Raw genomic sequence first — 19,620 nt, 5'->3', positions numbered from 1 at the left:
TCACATTTAAGCATATTGACTCTAACTATTCAGACTATTTAAAGTTCTTTTCAAAGACGAATAAATATTTTTGCAAGAAACACAAGCCAATGGTGTAAATAAACGGAGCGGAGGAGCACAAGTGTTGCAGGAAAGAAGTAAGCAGCCAGAGTTTTCGCTCCTGACTCAAACGTGTCCCGCCCAGTGACTAAACTTTCCCTTTTTTCCACCAGCGCCAGTTCTAATAATAATGGTGATGAGGCTGTAAAAGTTTCTGCGGTTATAAAAAATGCATATAAATTCGAGCCTCTCGTCTTGGCGATGCGAAAAATTCCCATCTTGGTTCGCGTCATAATCCCAAGATATCTCCTCGGGGGAACGATCACGAGCCCAGGGGACACCAAGACCGGCCCTGTTGCCAAGGTGTGGAAGAGAAAAGTTTTTTCGGCGGTCGGATTAAAACAGCAGACGGCGCATCGGAACCGAACCGGAACAAACGAACGTGTTTGCGTCACTCGCCTCTCATAATCCGAAAGCAATCGAATGAGAAATGGGGGAGGAGAAAAAACTTTTTGTTTCGGCAAGAGCAGTCTATGAGGCGATATACTTCTGGAGATTATTTTGGGATTTGTCGAGGCCCGTTATCAGACTTTTCGCTCTTTTTGTCAGACGGTTGTTTTGATGTAATTGCCCTACTGGCTTTCCGTTCATAAATCATGACTGCAGACCTCAATAGAATGGCGTTATCCAGTCGAAGTGGTGGATATGAACTTTAATTAGTTGAGAAAAGTTTTTGTGGGTTTTAAGGCGTAGATTTCTGCATGAAAAACTTTTGCTCACCCAGACGATCAAGAGGGAAGAATTGACCATGATTTAAAAAGACTGTTATTGCCTACCTATCAGAATTTGATCTCTCTTGAAAATTGGGAACCACCTGAGTGTAAACTAAGAGTTTCGCCATTTAGAATACTATCTGGTTACAAAAATCTAAATTCGAGATAGTCAAGGGACTCCATTCCGCTGTAATGTGTTTCCCTTTCTCCTAGCTCTTTTCGATTTCCTGTGACCCAAGTATATAAATAGGCGGAGAAGGACAAAGCAGCCGTTCACTTGGAGAACAAGCTCATCGACTCCAAATATAAACTGGCACCTCTCTAGTGCTGCGTGCAATAGTATGCACAGCATGCGGAAGTGTAAAAGCGTGTTTCCTGCTGAAAACCAATATCAACACCCTCGTCGCTCTCATTCGCACGGTCAAATTACGCTTGTACAAAATAATTGGATCCGCAAACTTTCTTGCGTTATTGCACAACTTGGAAGAGATTACACGTCTGGCCCAATTTCATTGGTAGAAACTTTTTCTGGAGCAACTTTGTTAAAAGTGCAAGCAAGACCGCTCACTTATTGTCTCCAGGCAGCGCAGGACAAATTCACTCGAGGCAAATTCCAGCAGAGGATTCGCCTCGTAATTGTGCCTGGAATGCCGACATTTTTTTTTGGCTGGCATAACCTAATGAATTATTTAAATCCGTGAGCAAAGTGGCGAGAGAGGATGCACACTCTCGCTCGGTTTGGTGACCTTGCTTGGAGAGGAAAGGCAAGAAAGTTGTACAGCATTTTCACCCCCAGCTTTATCTTCTGCTTTTCGTCATCCACCTTGGGTTCCAACTTTTGTTTTCATTTATCAAGATAAGGTGGAAGAATTTCGCCCGCTGCGCAAAATATCTCACGGAATAATTTGACACAGCTGTCGTGCTCGCTACCCTACAGACGATTGCGGCCAAAACTTGCTGGAAGAAGGTAAATGAGCTGTAAACTCTGTCGCTGCGCATTTACTTGTGCAAGTTTGCAACTTTATTCTACGTGAAAAGCATGGACTGGAGGGGAATTTGCTCAAATATTTAAATTTGAAATGAGATGGAAATGTTTGCACCGTTTCCATTCACAGCAATGGATTTCAGGGATTTATTCGGGAAAGTTTCCTTTCATTTTCGGTTATCTCTCGAGATGACCACTTCTGGGCTACTTTTTATCAGCTACTTTCGTGGAAAGACTCATTTAATTCATGATTTTATTCTAAGTCGAAGACAAAGAAAAACTTTTGCGTGAGGGAATGTCATCAAGGGAGTAACATGCTAGAGATGAAAAGTTTCAGAATCAAGTTGCCTTGCAGTTTGCAAAGCAGTTAAATAAGTTGTGATAATTGTTTGTACAAGTTACAGCAGGTCCTTTTGCAATTGAAGTGAGCCTTGATGAGCTCAGCAAGCGCAATGCACTTTGCGTCGAACTTTAATTCCTGCGCCCTGGTTATCGTAATAATGCAGTGTGGCACTCGAGCGTTTTTACGACATTTGCATGCGCCGTCTGTTTCCATTTCCACGTCAGACCAGTGAAATAGATAAGAAAATTGAAACATGGCGCAGCGCCTGCAGTCTCGCACTCGCCTATTTATTGCTTATTTTATACGCCAGTGAGACGAAAGTTAATAAATCATGGACGGAAATATGCTGCTGGGTAACGGTTTAATTAAATACTAGTGCAACACAATCCTCCGCTTGTGATTATAAATCTTAATTATTCTGCTGATGTCAATATTGCTCAAGCAAACGTTTTGCAGCCGTTTTAATAATCTCACATTTTACTAATATTTGATTGGATTTTGATGACACAGTTTCCTAGCGTATTATTCTATTAAAGGTAGATTCAATGTCAGCCGTTAAATGTATAGCTCTCAAAGTTAAAGGCATCCTTGAATCTCTATTTCATCAAATTTGATATTCAAGAGGAAATCTCGATTGTGTCGTATATAATGTTAGAATCTCGATTGTGTCGTATATAATGTTAGAATCTCGATTGTGTCGTATATAATGTTAGAATCTCGATTTTGATCCTGTGCATGCTATATAATTAATTTACAGTCAACATAATATTGTATCATGATTGGCATCACGTGTTTGCTTAACACTGTTTACATTTGGAAATTCCATTTGTCACTTTCTTTGAATATAACAAACATGTGTCTAATCCCAGGAAACGAATGCTTGATTTGAATTTGGAAACACGGTAATGCATTTTAAACAGCAATGCGTTTATTGGTAGCAGGCGACAGTGATGCAAATGAAAATGGAAATCCAGCCTTAATTGACACTTTGTAGAGTTGCGTGGGGGGCAAAATTGGGCTGAAAGCGAAACACACTAATAAGAAATTTGCGGGAAACCAAATGCGACTGGGAAAGGAGCAAACTAACGAAGGGTGCATGCTAATGCAGTCGGGGTGGGCGTGCGCCAGGCGGGTTGCATGTCTACCGGCTAATTATGCCGAAAGCACACGTGCTGCGAGCAAATTAAAGAAAGAGGAAACGGGCCGGTTGATCAATGAAATTCACACGCAAGGCTGCGAAATGCGGGAGAAAAGTCCTGCACGGGCGCAAACTCTTTTCCCTCTTTTCTTCCTGCTGTCGCGGTCTCTTTGTCTCGAAAAATAATTACGCCGGAGGAAATGAGGAAAAGATTGCCCCGTCGCGTCATCAGCAGCAACCCGTTCGTCATGCATGCCTCTTTTTCCCTCTTGTGAATATTTTAAACAGTAAAAAGAAGCGTTCACTCGGCCTCGCAATGTGCGACGACGTTTTTGTCCGTGCCAACTGTTGAACGTTTTGTCACTCGCCGGCGAAGGCCGTGATTAAAATTGGAGAGAAACTGCGCCAGTAATGAAAATCTCCAGCAGCCGAGTCGAAGGCTCGTCCCGCGAAAGGAAACGTGATGTTTTTGCCGAAGGCGACAGTCGCGACTTGGCACCCGAATCTCGCGTTTCAGCTGTTTGTGTTGAGTTTCATTTTCAGCGCAAAAGGAATATGAACGCCGTTTGGCGTTGATAAAAATCTGGAGCAAATGGACATCTCTCTAAGGGACGCTTTTATTAATTATTAAAATCATAGCGTAAAAGCCGAATATTTTTCTAACGCAACGACGCTGCAAAACTTGCAATTTTAATCCTTCAATTAAATTTTTTTATTGGTTCATCATCAGTAAATTTTCTAAAATATCGGCTTCAGTAGGAGGGAGATGGTGTTATGACAGAAAATTTGCATGAAATTGAAGACTAAGGAGCGCCTTCAGATAAAAATCCATCAACACGGTCTAATATATTCTAGTAAAAAATACATCTTGCCTTATGGTATAAGCTAATTTTTGCATTATTCTTACCCGATAAATGCAAAAAAATCACTAAGGTTCAAATCCAGGGGCAGACACCTGGTGGGAATGAAATAATGAGATGATTAGTTGTTTTTACAAGTCAGATTATCCCTCCGTTGCTGAGTTTAGATTTTTGTAGAGAATTAAAATCATTTGCCACCGAAGCTTTGTTGAGAGATTAATGAAATCCTTAATTACGCGCAACTATTCTATTTTGAGCGGGCAAAAAGTCTTGTAATATGATGGGCGAGGTCCCATAAATGCTTTGTTCAGGTAGTGCCACTATTCACTCCGCACCGACAAAAACGCCCATTATGAACCACGGCCAAGAAGTGTGAGTTTATCGCCTGCGAGCGGCGCTCTTTGTGCTCCGTCGACCGAGTGCCACATTTAGTAGTATTAATTAAAATCCATAATCTCGAGAGTTAATGGCCCCTGTTGTGTCTGCTAGCCAGTATTTATGGACACTGTGCGAGAGCTAATGTATAGCCGTGTAAATCACAATTTGCCCCGCGGCGGTGTGGCCTACGCGCGGAGTTTCAAGCATTTGTTTTTGCCGGGGCGAAGGTGCGACGTGCGAATCTGCACAGGCCACGTGCGTAAGCGAGGTGATTTGGCATGGTCGGCATATCGAAATCTGATGACGTCGTCGCAATGACATTAAAGATTGCAAAGACGATTCTATTCCCAAACATGACACGCTCCGTCTAGAAAGAGCAAAGAACCGTTGGGACGAAAACACACCCTTCTATTGTTGACTGCTCTAAAAGTGATTCTACTGCATTGAGTGATTTAGATCGAAGAATAAATCATTGTTGTTTGTTTATTTCTGGTCTGCCTTATTAAATTTATCTCCAGAGAACGAGACATTCCATAAAATAAAAATGCAATGTAAAAATAGTGTAATTTTAAGTGTTTTCTCACAACATTCAATAAACATTATTGATTTAATTTGACCTTTGTTTCGTCATTTAATTTTTAGGCATTACTGGAGGGGAATAAATTCATATGTTCAATTAAAATCATGCTTTATTCCTTGATAAATATGATTTTTCGCACTTTTAGCACAGGCTTGCAATTTTTCAGGTAGATTGAAAAACGATTTAGATAAGGAAAAATACAAAGGGGATGGAGTCCGTTTTCAATATATCTGCAAAGATTGTGCTTTCCAATTAGTTCTCGCTTTTGAATGAAAAGTGTAAACAATATGCGCCAGCAATATAATGCGCTGCAATCTTGCTGCAAATGTACTGGTTGCATGCAAAATGCGGCGCACTTTGAAATACCAATTGCGGCAAAATAAATTTTCCCGGCAAACATTATTGGTCTGATAATAACGGTTTTTTGCTGATGCACAGGTTATTGATATAGAGCCGGTGTTCCACAAAGGCTATACATTAATTTTTCCATTCAGCCGTTTTCTCTTTAAATAATGCAAACTCGTTTAGCAATTCAATGGAAACCAATTAAAATTATCAGTAGCAAAAGTCTCTGTTTTGAGCGAAATTTCCATTTTTCAGGCTGATTTGTCATGCATTTGGGCGTTCGACATAAATTTGCATAAATCGCTTTCGTTTTTGAGACGGCGTCTTTTTCCAACTTATTTCTGACCCAGCCGATGACAAAATAAATGAGGAAGCAATAAAATTTATTTGGCTCTTTTCAATATTTATCGGCGCGGCGCTTCACTTGATTCCAATCTTGTTTCGGCTGGTACACAAACGGCGGGCTCTTGCGGCCTCATTCGACAATTTATTGCTTACTGTTTTATTGCTCTCATGAATACACATTATTTTCAATGAAGGCACACAATATTTATTATGAAATTATTAGAAAAACGCCGACTCCTTTCTGTGAAGCCGATCGCATGTCTTGCTACCGATTATTTATTCCCACTGTAAAACTTTTCGTTTGAGCGATTTAAAATCGTGCCCGACATCTCGCTCCACTCGTAAAAATTCAAAAGTCTACCTTCACAGGCGGAAATTCCAACTCTCTCCTTTGCCTATTTTGATGCAAATCATTTCCTCTTAATTTTTTATAAGCTTGAAGTGCGACGGACTTTTTATAGAACATAATTTTACTTAGTCTTTGCAATAAATATTATGGAGTTGATAGCGTCGAACTTCATAGCAGACATTTTCCTAGTCGCACTAAGCGTCTCATGAATGTGCATAATAAATTGTTAAGACCCGAGGTTTGGCAATACGATTAAAGAAATCTGATTATTTCACACCTTTTATTCAAACGTGCTTTACTTTTGCCTTAAACATAGATGACATACTGCTAGAACTTAATTTGAGCATTAATCGATGTTTCTCGTTGCCGAGGTGGATGTGCTGAAGAATATGCCCTAAAAATTTTATCCACAAAAAGAATTTGATCGCTTTGTTGTAAAATACAAAATGTATGAATCTCAGTCGCAATGTACTGAAGACAATTTTGTTTTTCCTATTGGCTGCTTTTTCTTAAGGTGGAAATATACATTCGGTTGCCGTGCCCGTGGAAAGCAATTCAATGTCAGGCCGAAAAATGGATTTCTAAATTTATATGCAGACGACGAGTTTTTGATGCAGTGCCAAAAGGTGGCCGGCAAGCAGATAAATAAAGGCCGGCATCGCGCGTTGTGCACGTGCCACACCTGACTCTCGATTTCTGTGCTCGCCGCGACGATGTATTAACGGCCGCCGCACTTTAATTGCCCTTTGTCATGAGTGATTAACGACGTGAAAATTTGATACGAGCATCGATTGATGCGGCCACAATGGCGATTGCCGGTTGCACCACTCGCGGTGCATTTGCGCCATACACACATACAGCTTAACCACTCTGTCCCCGCCTCCGACACGATTTGTACGACCAAAGCCAACACCAGGTTAGATGGTGCACCAACAGTCTGAAACTTTGATAATTATTGTATGAATCTTGATTAATTTTACTGTAAAAATTATGATTAATGGCTTTAGAGGTCATCTAAATTGTGCTCATAATTTATTTTTATAATTCTTCTCCTTTGATCATTTTTTAGTTCCAATCACATCATTTAAACTGTCATTTCTGATTTTTCTTATGAAGGAGGAAGGGTTGTTTTAAATTTACCGATTAACTCTAGGGAAAATTAATAGGAGTTCGCGGCTCATATTGCTGGGGCGAGAATAAAAGGATTCTGTCGGCCGGTGTTTGGTCGGATGTCACTCAAGCGGGCCTCACCATTCAAGCAAACTGCCGCTGATTGACGAGAAAAAGGTGACGCGGGATACGGTTAAAAATAAATGGCCGGTTAGCGCAGATGATCGGGGATGGAAATATTCTCGGAACAACGTCTGCGTGCCTCGCGAACGAAAAAATAGGCAGCAGACACCCAGAGCCTGCCAGATGGGAGGAAAACCACGGCAGATTTCGCCACGGACGCGTAGGCAGATTATTGAGAAGCGTGCAAACTCCGTCTGTGTTGAGCGTCGTTTTCATTGGAATCCGAGTTGCTGTCAAAGGCAGAAATACTGTGCCTCTGACACCATTAAAATGTTTATAAATGATATGCCAAATTAGACTCAACCCACCGTGTCTGTGTTCTTGATTTGTGAAGATCTGCGTTAAAACTTATAAAACAAAGATTGTTTTAACTTTCAACTTGCATGCGGTGTCAAAATTTCCTTGTGTGTCTCATAACAGAATTAAGTGGATTCCCTCTCACAATTAATTGCATCAATCAACGTAAAACGCGTTCTAGCTCGCTGGAAATGGCATTCTGAGCTGGCTGACATTGATTGTGAGGAGTGCGTGTGCAGACGGACAGTTGCTCGGAGCAATTTAAGTTTTATAAGCGCGCGACTTTGTCAGGAAAGAAATGGAAATAGACCGGCGTCAGTGCTGCTGGAGATTCTTAACTAACTAACTAACCAACCCGTCTTTACTCGGTTGGAGCTCCCGGCTCGCGAGCGGCGAATAACGACTTGCGGTATTAATGGGGCCGGCATGTCCCCTTGAAGTGGACTAGCGCACACATATGTATGCAGCACACACCACAGATTTGTCCATAAATAAACGTTTGCAGCGGCAGTCGACGACGAGCAAGGCCGTCGTTGCTCCCCTCTTCGCTGGAGTGCACGCGAATTAATTTATATTTCGCGGCGTGTGCGCGGCCGACCGGCAAATTAGACGCCAATTTTTTTCTGCCGTCTGCAATTTACACCGCCTCGCACCACATTTGCTCGCTAATTGCGTCAAAGTTAGTTAGTCACGTCATGACAGTTGAGATTTACTTCTTGGAAAGAATAATGTTTAAAACTGACAAGTTGTACCAAAAATGAGACATTTCTAGAAAAAAATAAAATGGTTAACAGCCATTAAAAATTTTAGCCGAGCAATTTTTCACTCTCATTTTAGTGCTTGCTTGCACTTCAAAGTCAAAATTAAGTCACGTGACGGAATTTGTAAGATTCAAAGTTTCTCGAATATCTACCCTTATGCAACATGTTCTCCTAAATATTAAAAAAATCATCATGATATTTGTATGAAACTGGAACATATCTCGGTAGTAAATTTAAATGTGAAGGAACGTGATGTTTTAAAGTTAAATGTTTCTGCATGTTATGGTTAAACATAGAAGGGAAAACAGTGTCGAAAATATTTACAAAACGAACGGAAATTTCCTCAACAAACATGTGCTCCGGCATCTAATTAAAATTAGTGCTACCCACTCGAGGGGAAGAGAAAACGCTTCTTTCAGTCTTCCACCAACGAGTATTTGTGTGTACATCTCAATCATCTAAGCGAAGGTTCCTTTCAGAAAAAGCTGCTTTGATCAGCATTTCGTCACTTATATATTGATCACGGTGTATTTCACCTCCGCGCTGTGCGTTAGCGCGTCAGCATCGTTTATTTGAAACACAAGCCTCGTCTGGTAATTTGCATCACAGATCTTTTGAGAGCGCCGCTTATAACCATCCAGCCATTCATCTCGCGAAATATGATGTAGTAAATTGTTTATGAATCTGGCAGCGCAGCAATTGGGGAAAATCGCGAACAAAGAGATCAAAAGAGAGTGTTGATTAAACTCGGCGCCGATTCAGAAATGTAATCAGGCGGAAGAAAGCGGAATGGGCAAAATATAAATAATATCTTGTTCGCTCGAGTAATTAAAATCTTGCCGAAAAAGCAGTCGGGGAACAAACAGTTGATTTTGTTTGGCAAAAAAGAAAAGAAAGCAGCGCCGGAGCCAAAGTATGATCATCAATCGGGCTCACTTTGGCTACAAAGACATTAATGCTCTGCCGACCGTTTTTGCCTCACGGGCCGAGGTAGTTTATTAAGGCTGGAGCAGCTGATGTGGCCAACAATAATGAAAAAGGCCACTTCAAAAACAAGCCTCAAAGGCAGAGGGCGAACTCGGCTCTAATGCTGATTGATCTTTGCAACTCCTCGCTCATTGATCACACTGGAGAGGAGCGGATGCGCTGGCCAAGCACGATCATTTGTTGTCCTCGCGTAAAAAACCTGAGCACCATTTCCAACCCAGCTACTTTTTCCACCAAGGCTGTTTTTGTCGCCTAGCTCCCGGGAGATAATTTCATCACTTAGGCAAATTGATAATTTCCGCGTCAGGATTTCAACTGGGAAAAGAAGTTTTTCACCGAGAGAGTGGAAAGTTTTTCGTCGCGTGCAATTTTAGGCTGAATATTAAGTTTGCTTTGACGTTGTTTCAATTAGGAAAAGTTTTTAATTTCGCAAAGTTGTTTCCCTTTCTATAGGGTTCACAAAAAACTTTCTAGGATGCAATACATGTTTAAAGGTTTTTAGTAAATTGGGAATTTCTTTAAAACTTTTTTCTTTATTATAACTGTTTTCTAATCAAAATTAGCCTCTCTAAAATTATGAAACAGACACGATTAAGACGTCGTTTCGTTAAAACTGTGCGGAATTGGCTTAATTGTGAGGGAGACAGCCTTTTAACCAGCAAGCTGTGTTCTAATTTTAGGCAGCAGGCGCTGCAAACTCTCTCGCAGCCGTCGTGGCAGCGAGCGAAATGAGTAATTCCCTTTGTTTGTCTCGCGAATTTATCACACTTAAGCGACACAATTCCACTCTATTTAATCCACCCGCAAACCAAACAGGAAAGAACACCGAGCATTATTTTCACTTTGCCATGTGTCGCACAGCTCAAGTACATGCGACTTGGTAAAAGCTTGCGAAAGACGCAGTGTGTACAATTTTAATGACCTGCCATAGAGTGACTCGAGAATTTTTTTAACAAAGCGCCTGCCGAGAGAAATCGGCGCAGCTCAGAAATAGAAAAACGCCGGCGTGTATTATGTACGACGTTCGAGGTGCTTGTCTGCGCGAGAACGCACACACACAAAAAGGATTATACCGCTGTAAATGTTCTACTTTTAGCAGTTCGCGCTCTACTTGTGGATAATTGGCAAATTTAGCTGTGCGGACTTCAGCCCTACCATGAGACCTAAAGCTAAATTTTTGTTTTGCAGTGCTCAGCAGAGGATAAATATATTTAATGTTTCTGCGAGGGCTATTCGGCTTCATATTTACAAAGAATTTTTCTTTTGATTGATTTCAGGTGAGCTCACTTTTCACCGCCAATCGATGCCATTCCCAAGACATGCCTGTTACCGCGGTAAGAGATTTGGTTGAAAATAAGTTATGTATTCATGTCTGCATCGACCTTTTTCGATCAAAACTAATTTCAATTTAAATACGATGAAGCATTTCTTGCTGGTTTTGAGCAGCTTGTCTTCTCGATTTTTCATGTCAGTCATCTCTTGACATGTTCTGCTCAAAAAACAAATTTGTGCAAGATTCTCAAATTTCTAGAAGGAATTTAAGTGGCTAGCCAATTCGGTCCGAGGATGAAATATAGCGGCACCACGTGTTTGCTAGTCGGCGCGTGCAATAAAATCGACTCCAGCCTTTTCAATTGATCTAGTGGCAGTCTATTTTAGAGCGAAACAAGCATTCAAGGCGCGTTTCCCCCATTTGGAATCCGGACGTTTCTCACGAACTCGGCAGAGAGAGAGGCATTGGTACACGCACCGGTTGACAAAAAAGCGGGCCAGTTGGCTGCAGGAATTTATGATTGGCACTAAACCACTCTGTTTACGCGATTACGCCACGGCTTTATTGCCAAAATCTCGCGCACGCACTCTACTACAGCCGCGTGTGTCTACGTCGAAAGCCGCACCGAATAAATTTCCCACTGCCCGCCGCCGATTCTAAAACCGGTGGATTATGTAATGTGTTCTTTTTTGTGTTGACTCGAATAGTGACGCCAGCGATAGTTTACAAAAGTTCTAAAAATAACCCCACCTGATAGGTTCTCGCGCCAACGGCAGCAGGTTTTATGTACTATACTCTCCGACGTGAGCTTCTTGGCTGGCCTTCGCGCCTGCTGCCTCGATCCACTGTCTGCACTACTTTCTATCCCTTTCTATGCTTGATTGTACCACAGACATGCAGGGATGTGAAGAATGTTTGTCGAAATGGATATTTCTCAAATAGTTTACTTTCTCTTTAAAACAGTATGAAATATAATGTTAGACACCAACGGTCAATAACTATTTTCTACGCTTTTCATATTAAGAGGGAAGTTTCATAGGATAATCTCGGGACGGTTAATTTTTTACTTTAAACCTAGTTTCAAACCAGCAAATTGACCTCATTTTACAAATTTGTAACATCGAGGAGGAATAATATATTGTTTATTTTATTTTTTTAACTTTTTCATTTTTGCGATTTTTATTTAATTGTAAAATTGATACAATGTAACACCAAACAAATGAGAATTAATCATATATTGCTATTATTTGTCTTACTTGATCAACTCATTCAGTGTACAGTCTTTTAATCAACTTTGGCTCAAATTTTAGGCGACCGAGACTGGCTTTCCAATTCATCTGAAACGACTATCTTTCACACCCCCTCCTGCTCAGTTGCTCGCTCTGGCTGACGACCACTGTGATCTACTATCCGCATTACGACGCGGCCCCTGAGAAAGCGAGAGCGGCTCCCCATTTAAAAGCAAAAGCCGTCGGAATGATTTTCTCAGACGGAGATGGAACAATAGAGCCAAGGGTTGCTCGCTGGTCCTATAAATATATTTAACTCCCCCATTGTTTTTATGGATTTGTTGAGCGACTTTAAAGAGAGCGGAAAAATGTGAGTCAAATGCCACGAAAAGTGCGCTCCATAGTGGATTTTATTCTGGGACACGCACTTATATATCCGTTTTACAAAACTGACGATCGTTTCACTAATTTATTGGGGGCTGTGAAAGGGTCCTGAACAGGCCCACGGTGAGGAGTAATTCTTTTGAAAACATCGGTGCTCATTTGCTGAGAGGAAATGTTGAACAAAGTTTTGTTGATGCGGAATTTCTTCAGTTACCTAGCTATTCCCAGCAGTCGTTTGCGTCAGCAATCAACTTGACGCAGCATTCAATACTCTTTTTGCGCTATCATGCGAGTTTTGTCATCATTGTCTGGTTCGTGTTTTGACGTATAAAAATAAATGTAGACGAAGACAACATGTCGCAGCCGTTAGTCTTATCCAGTATTGGCGCCAAAACTGCATGGGAAGTGGTGAAGCGTGCAGCCTGGTGGCCGCCGTTCCATTTTATCGAGTGACGCCGGAAAAGAGGAGTCAGCTGCGCTGTTGCAATTGTGCCTTCAAATATTAAAACTCTTGGTGTTAAAAGATACATTTCATATTTCTCTCTAAGGTGGCAGGAACGCTTTCCTTCGCACTCTCGCACGGTAGTTATCATTCTGTTTTATGGGCGTTATGCGTTGCGCCAGGCGTGCATGGGAAATATCCGCCCTCAACAAAATACACGAATAAAAGTCGACGCGTTGATACCGCTCGGGGGATATTGGCGAAGGGGTCTGCCGCCTAAATCCTTCGTTTTGAGTTTAACGCATTATTTACGGCGCGCCGCACGCGCAATTTTGCCGGATTAAAGTGTGCGCTCTAAAAGTGAGTCGGCGACTTTAACTGCTTTTTAAGTTTTTCTAAAGATTCATCATGCTATGAAAGTAGGAGCAGATGCTCACCCACGTGGCCATTCTAATCCTTAAATCCCTCGAAAATATGATACTGATGAGGCTTTGAGATTTCATTAAGAAATTCTTTTTCACTTTGCTTTTCACGCTGGTTGATATCCATTGTGTTTGGATTGTAGAACGTTTCCACGTTCACAACAATTTCTTATGTTTCGAAAATAACCAAAGTGAGCATCAGCTCCATTTAATTTTAGCCCCATGAAGAATTCTAAACACGACCGATACAAATGCTTTTTAACAAAATCCGAAAGGGAAGCCTTTTTCCTCGGTCGAACAGAGGGCACAGAGAAATCGGCGACGCAATCGTTGAAAAGCGGATCAGCGACTTCAAAGTTGAAATCCATTGCATTACTTAATTAATTAACGCCGTGTCCTTTTCACGCCGGCTCTTGTTGCGGGCCGCCGCTTGAAATATTATTTTGACGCGTTCACGCTCGCCTGCGGCAACTGTCGGGCCGAAATCTCGCCCCCTAAAGCCACCGCCAGTGCGCAAGATAAATGAGCTCGCAGTCAGGTGCCAAATCCGTGCATCTTTCGGCTGCTCGCACCGCCAATTATTATCACTTCCAAGCACCCATCAACTTTTGTCTCTGACAACACTGACTGGCGAGAGCTATATTTTCTTTGCTAGAACACGTGTCGTGGCTTTTTGCCCCAGTGAAAATAAAAGACGTTCATCATAAATGTTGCAGTTGTAAATGTACAGTTAAAATGAAAGGTAGGAGAGATGCAAATATCAAGATTGCATGATCTGCTTGCATAATGTAATTTGTTAAAATATAATTCTCAATTCACAAGCATCTCGAACTGAATAATGTTGCAACTGGTTCAATTGATACGTTTGAAAGACCTCCATCCTACTTCTGGCAACTAAATTAGAAGCCTCATTCAGTCCAAGCTGATCCGTGCTGTTGAGTTCTTGATCATAATTTTCCAAAGGAAGCGTTACTCCCGTAGAAGCAAGAAAGTTGGCATGCAATCCGCCGTGCAGGCGTATTATGCAGGTTGCATACTCATTGCTCGTCAGGAGGCACACCCGCTGTCGGCGGCAGCGTCTCGCTTCGCCGTCGATAAAATGTAGTCAGTTTCGCAGGCTGGCGGAGTGACGAGCAGAATCAATAAGAGGGCAAAAGAAAAGAGAAAAGAGAAAGAGCAAACTCTAAGTCGACCTTTGCATCGGCGAAAGCAAAGGTGGCCAAATACAGACGTACAAAGACGAGCAGGAGAAGTCCTACTGTGCCTGTCGGTTCCAATAAAGGGCCGCGTCGCTCAAAACGAGACTCATTTTTGCAATCGCACTTGACGCTGCCTGTCAATTAGCCCTCCGCCTCGTAAATGTGAGTCCGATTGTGCTATTTTGGACGGAAAGCAAGCAGCCAGGCCAGATCTTCAACACAACATGTCACCGGGCGTGTGTTGTGTGTGTATTCTAGGCCATCAAAATTAATTGCCTTTTGAAACCGATGCTTTTTGTGCATTTGACACTCCACGCACCGCAGAGGAAATGGAACGCTGCTGACAAGATTTCAGCCTTTGCAACTGTCAGCTCAGCCCCAGAGAGGCCAAATTTTCTAGGAAAACTCATTCTTCGAACCCAATAATATACGAAACTTCTTCCTAGAAAATATGAAGAAATATTTGCTCTACGACTTGTCAGAGCCTTATAAATTGAGTCCCTAGGAACTCTTCTTCATCATTTTGAATATGATTTGTTGGCACTCTCTACAATTTCCATTCCGTCAAACTACACAATTGATTAGTTCCAGGTTATTTTTCGTCCTGAACTTTTTCCATCATTGCCATTTATTCCAGAGATCAAAACGTATTTCCTCCTGTGCTCGTATTTTTAAATTTTAATTCGTGGGCTGGCAGAGAGGAAAAAGTGTCTCTGCTCGCGCTTCTCTTTATCTCGACATTATCCCGTGATGCGAAAAAGCTTTTAATTTCGACTGAAAAGTCTGATATAATTGAATTTCGCGCACAATGCCCTTTCGTCCGCCTTCTGCACCACTCGACGGCGTTTTAATCAATATCAATTTTTAGCGACATAATGGCGCGGCCCGGAAAATAAGACCGAGCAGCACATGCATAAAAAAAGTTATTTTGTGCTCTTTAGAAAACTTTCACCGCCTTTATTTCCAATCAGGCATCATTTCCATCCCTTATGGTCCCGAAATCCGGGTTATTTAAGATATCGTGAAAAACAACATCCCATGCTGAAAACGAGATTAAAAACTTTCCCGGTGGTAATTCTGAAAACTCTTTTGTTTCCTGGAAACGAGATTTGTACTGCAGGATAATTTGTTTTGGGGAACGAGCCACACGTGAGGCCATCAAATATTTTTGCCAAACAGATTTCCATTTTTATTTCTCCCTTGAAATTACGACAGGCGACAAATCCGCGGTGGAGATATTGCACAGGCAGCAGAAGCAAAAATCCAATAAATACACGAACCCATAGCCGCTGGCTCAGATCCTTTGATGTCGAGGATATTTTAATTTCAGTCTCTCTAACCGACCACAAGCATCCGATATTAATTGCATTTCTGCTTTTGTTTCGACCGCCCCGTCGTCGAGCTAAGCTCATTTGGCGTTAATTTCATCCGTGCCCAGCCGCAAAGGTAGCTCGGATTTTTGCGTGGATCGAAGGAAGTATGCGGCAGACGCATAAATTTCGTTATTAATAGCCGCGGGCGCCCAACTTGTTGCCATATGCTCGTAAATTGGACTGCATGTAAAACTGGCGAGCTTCTTTATAATGTCTGCCGCGCTTTACTCATTTCTTTTTCTGGACGGCTGCCCTGGCCGAATGCAAATTCGCAATTTACGGCGCCTCCGCTCGACTGAACTGATCGATCGCTTATCGTCGTAAATCGAAATTGCCCTGCTGAGAGCGAGTGCGGGTCGCCAGGGCAAATTTTCGAGATTTGGCATAGCAGCTGCCTCTGCTATTTGCCTGCTAGTCCTTTATTCGTGTGGATGTGACAAAAAAGTCTGCCGCGTGATTTCATCGCCAATTTTCCAATCAGTGAAGTCCTACAACAAGCAAGATGGAAAATAAATTTCACGTTTTTTTTAACTTTTGTGGGCTATTTTTTAAATGCTCGAAATAAAAAAATCATTAATTTGCTAAAAACATATTTTTAGTCCCTTACTTTCTTAGATAATATTTTGGAATGGATTTATTTTATTTGTCAAAATAATCGAGTACCTTTTGACTTTTTCGGAGGAAAATAGTTAGTTTCAGACATTTTATAATGCACTATGTTTGTCGTATCCAGGCTCGAATACGGGTTTGAATATAAAAGGGCTGAAAACAGTTTAAATTGCATGGTCCATGTTTAATTGATGGTCCTATGCTGGCTGGAAGCACAGAAAAATAATCTGTCATTGAACAATCAGAGCCCTAGGCATGGATATTTTTTGGCTGAAACAAAATATGGTTTGGTCCTGTTATAAAGATTCCCACCACCTTTTTTTAATTTAATCAACTCTTTTGAGCCTCACTCCATCAAGAGCTTAAACGTATTCGCATCATTCCACATGCACTTTCAAGGCAAAATTAATTTTCCGGCAAATCTGCTGTCATTGCTCTTTCATTCTCTACCCCACTTCGAGTCTGACCAACGTCCTAATCTAATCTTTGGTCACGAGACCGCCGGTCGCGTACGTCACGCCGCAGAGGCAAACCGCTGTGCGCCGTTCGGTCTGTGATCTTCCATTCTCGTCCTACGCAGCTGTCAATCCGGCATTTAGCTGCGAGCATCTCGAAACGGAGCCAGGTGCTGGTTTGCATGCGGTGGCGGCGCAGAAAGGAAAAAAACGCCCGCCCGCCCAGCCGGCCGGCATCATCTGGCCGGAGGACGTAATGTTAAAAATATGGCCTCGTCGGTGTGCGCCGGCTTATTTCAAAAGGGTGCTGGCTATATCGTTTCACCACACTGCCGACCTCCAACCCTTTCCGCTACCGCACGAAACTCCCCCGAGTGTGCAGCCCTCGTGGGTGGGTGGCCGGTTAGTTGGCTGGCCGGCGGATAATGTTATACGCTGCATGCATCCTTTACACTTCATTGCCTCACTCGCAAAACTGCCCGAGTGCATGAGAAAATGCGAGTTTGAGCTCTTCCTCCAGGCAATTAAATTAAGCGACCATGAGCAATGGGCTCACCACCTGCTGGGATGCGTGATAGCATAGCATGCTGTTTGAGATTCTTCAATCTTGGCGTAAAATGGATGTTACATCAAAAGTAAATTTACCTGAGAGTAATGTAAAAGTTATTTTCCGGAATTAATTGTTTCTTTCTTCAATGATAGATAAATTACCTTTTCTCTTTTGTTCCTTTTACTGCGTTCACTTTTAATCATTTCATTTTTACAAGTTCGCCGGTCTTTCTGTCTTAGATTGTTTAACAACTTTTTTGGATTTAATTTAAAAACTTAAATTTTAAATTTTGAAACTCTTGTTGCAATATTTTTACCGATTTTTCTCTTTTGAGATGGCCACCCCCTGATAGCAAACAACTCGCACATTCTTTAGTTCTCAATCACCCTAACTCTTCCTGAGACTGGTAAAACACAAAATGTAGGAAATAACATAGATATTAATCATTTTCTTTCCAAATTAACGTTGAATATAAATTAAAACAATGGAAATTTCTTAATCATGGAATGAACAACACTTTCTATATTTTTTTATTTTATTTTGTACAAATATTTGCTAAATAAAATAGACTGAAATAAAATTTAACATCTAACAATAAGTTACACTGTAGCTTATCTAACATATCCATGAAAGCAAGCTGGAAAAATGTATAAATTCAAGGAGCCGACCACATGAAAAGAAGAAATATATCAAATATTATATTAAACCATCACATCTGACGCTGCGGGTCCCGCTTGAGCCTGAACTACCCCATTCATGCGCACCCGTCGAATCGGATTGGCAGTACTCGCCCAGTGGAGCAAAAACCGTGCGCTCTCGTCTGTGCATAATTGAATCTGAAACACGCGGCGGACGAAGGCTCTCGTGACCTCTGCCCTTTTGGCTTGCAGGTGGCTGTGAATTTTTCTCTGGCTCCACCACTCTGGGCTCGCAACCGAAACAATGCAAACAAACAGTCATGCAACAACGGACCTGGCAAGGGAATCTAACCAAACAGAGGCCAGTCGTCAGGGGCGGTCGGCAAATATAGCAAAAGAAATCTACAGCCCGTGTTATTTGCAACGTCTCAATAATGCCGCGGTGAAATGAAAAAAGGGAAAGTTGTTTCAAATTACTGAGAGGAAGTGAATCAAGTGAAACTGTCGGCAGCGGTGAGGGGAAAGTTTATTAAATCCAGGAAAGCTTGACAGGTCCTTTTTCTTCTGTAAAAAGATACCTACACCAAAGTATGTTTGTTTGCGACAGATTTTAGAGGGGCTTCGGAATTGTTTTCTGGTCCGTCAATCAATAACCAACCGCCTTCAGAATAAGTTACAAAATTATGTTTTTTACTGACCGTCGAGTTGCATCACACCTCCCCACATTAAATTAGCTAGAAATTTCAATTTGAAAAATACATTTGACATTTAAAACTAATTTTGTAGCCAGTTTTTGAATCATTATAAGAGGAAAACTATGGACAGTAACATATATTTAAAGAAAAAACATATTGATCCGTAATTATGAGTGTTTGTGTTTACAAAAAAAAGGGAACACTAGAGGTGAATTTTGAGAAACAAGAAAAGATTTACCTCATCCTTGTGCGGTGGTGTTTTGGTGCGTGTGCGTGCCAAGAGTGTGTTACAAAATTCCCGGCCTTAATAATGATGGCAGTGGGAAGCGATACGATGGTCAAATCAATCTAGCCGTATTTTTGAAAGGAACATACACACAGCAAGCATCGAGCGTCCCAGCCCGACGCACGCCGACTTTTGCTCCCACAGTTCAATTTGGCTAAATGGCTTGGCAGGGTGCACGCCATTTCTCACACGGCGCCCGTGGAAAACCGAATATATCTGCCGCTCGTGCCAACAGAGCCACTGTTTTTCCGATACGTACGACGCTGTTTATTGAAAAGAAAAAGCGACCAAATCCGATTTGCGTCGTTTTTCTCATTGCCACAACTTTGCAACTGCAGGAAAGCCAATCAATACGGCAGTCATTTCCCCACCCACATAATAGTCCTTTATTAATGATTTTGACACACTAATTGGTTCTACGCTTATAATCAGATATTAGAGCCATTATGTAGAGTCATTAGTGTTGGAGCTATTTGTGGCTACTTGCTCGATCCACTCAACAATGCATATTATCTCAAAACGTCAGGAGATTAAAAAGAATTATCCACGAGTGCTGAATTATTTGCATCCGACATTTATTTCTAGATTACAG

General features: G+C 41.7%; 1 protein-coding gene across 8 annotated transcripts in view; it reads left to right on the top strand.

Annotated features, from left to right (window-relative positions):
- The window catches only part of LOC135934018 (pseudouridylate synthase RPUSD2-like), a 179,111-nt gene that overhangs the window by 52,131 nt on the left and 107,360 nt on the right, over window positions 1-19,620 (top strand). For 4 of the 8 annotated variants that reach the window (XM_065475511.1, XM_065475510.1, XM_065475509.1 and 1 more), the window contains one exon: window positions 10,751-10,807. The exons of the other annotated variants lie outside the window; for them this stretch is intronic. In XM_065475511.1, coding sequence (XP_065331583.1) covers window positions 10,751-10,807 — 57 coding nt within the window. The remainder of the gene's footprint in view (window positions 1-10,750; window positions 10,808-19,620) is intronic. 8 annotated transcript variants of the gene reach the window in all.

The sequence above is a fragment of the Cloeon dipterum genome, chromosome 1 (assembly GCF_949628265.1).
Source record: "Cloeon dipterum chromosome 1, ieCloDipt1.1, whole genome shotgun sequence".
In the NCBI taxonomy this organism is placed as follows: Eukaryota; Metazoa; Arthropoda; class Insecta; order Ephemeroptera; family Baetidae; genus Cloeon; species Cloeon dipterum.
The sequence above is the reverse complement of the archived record's forward strand: the minus strand, read 5'-3'. Positions and strand labels throughout refer to the sequence as shown.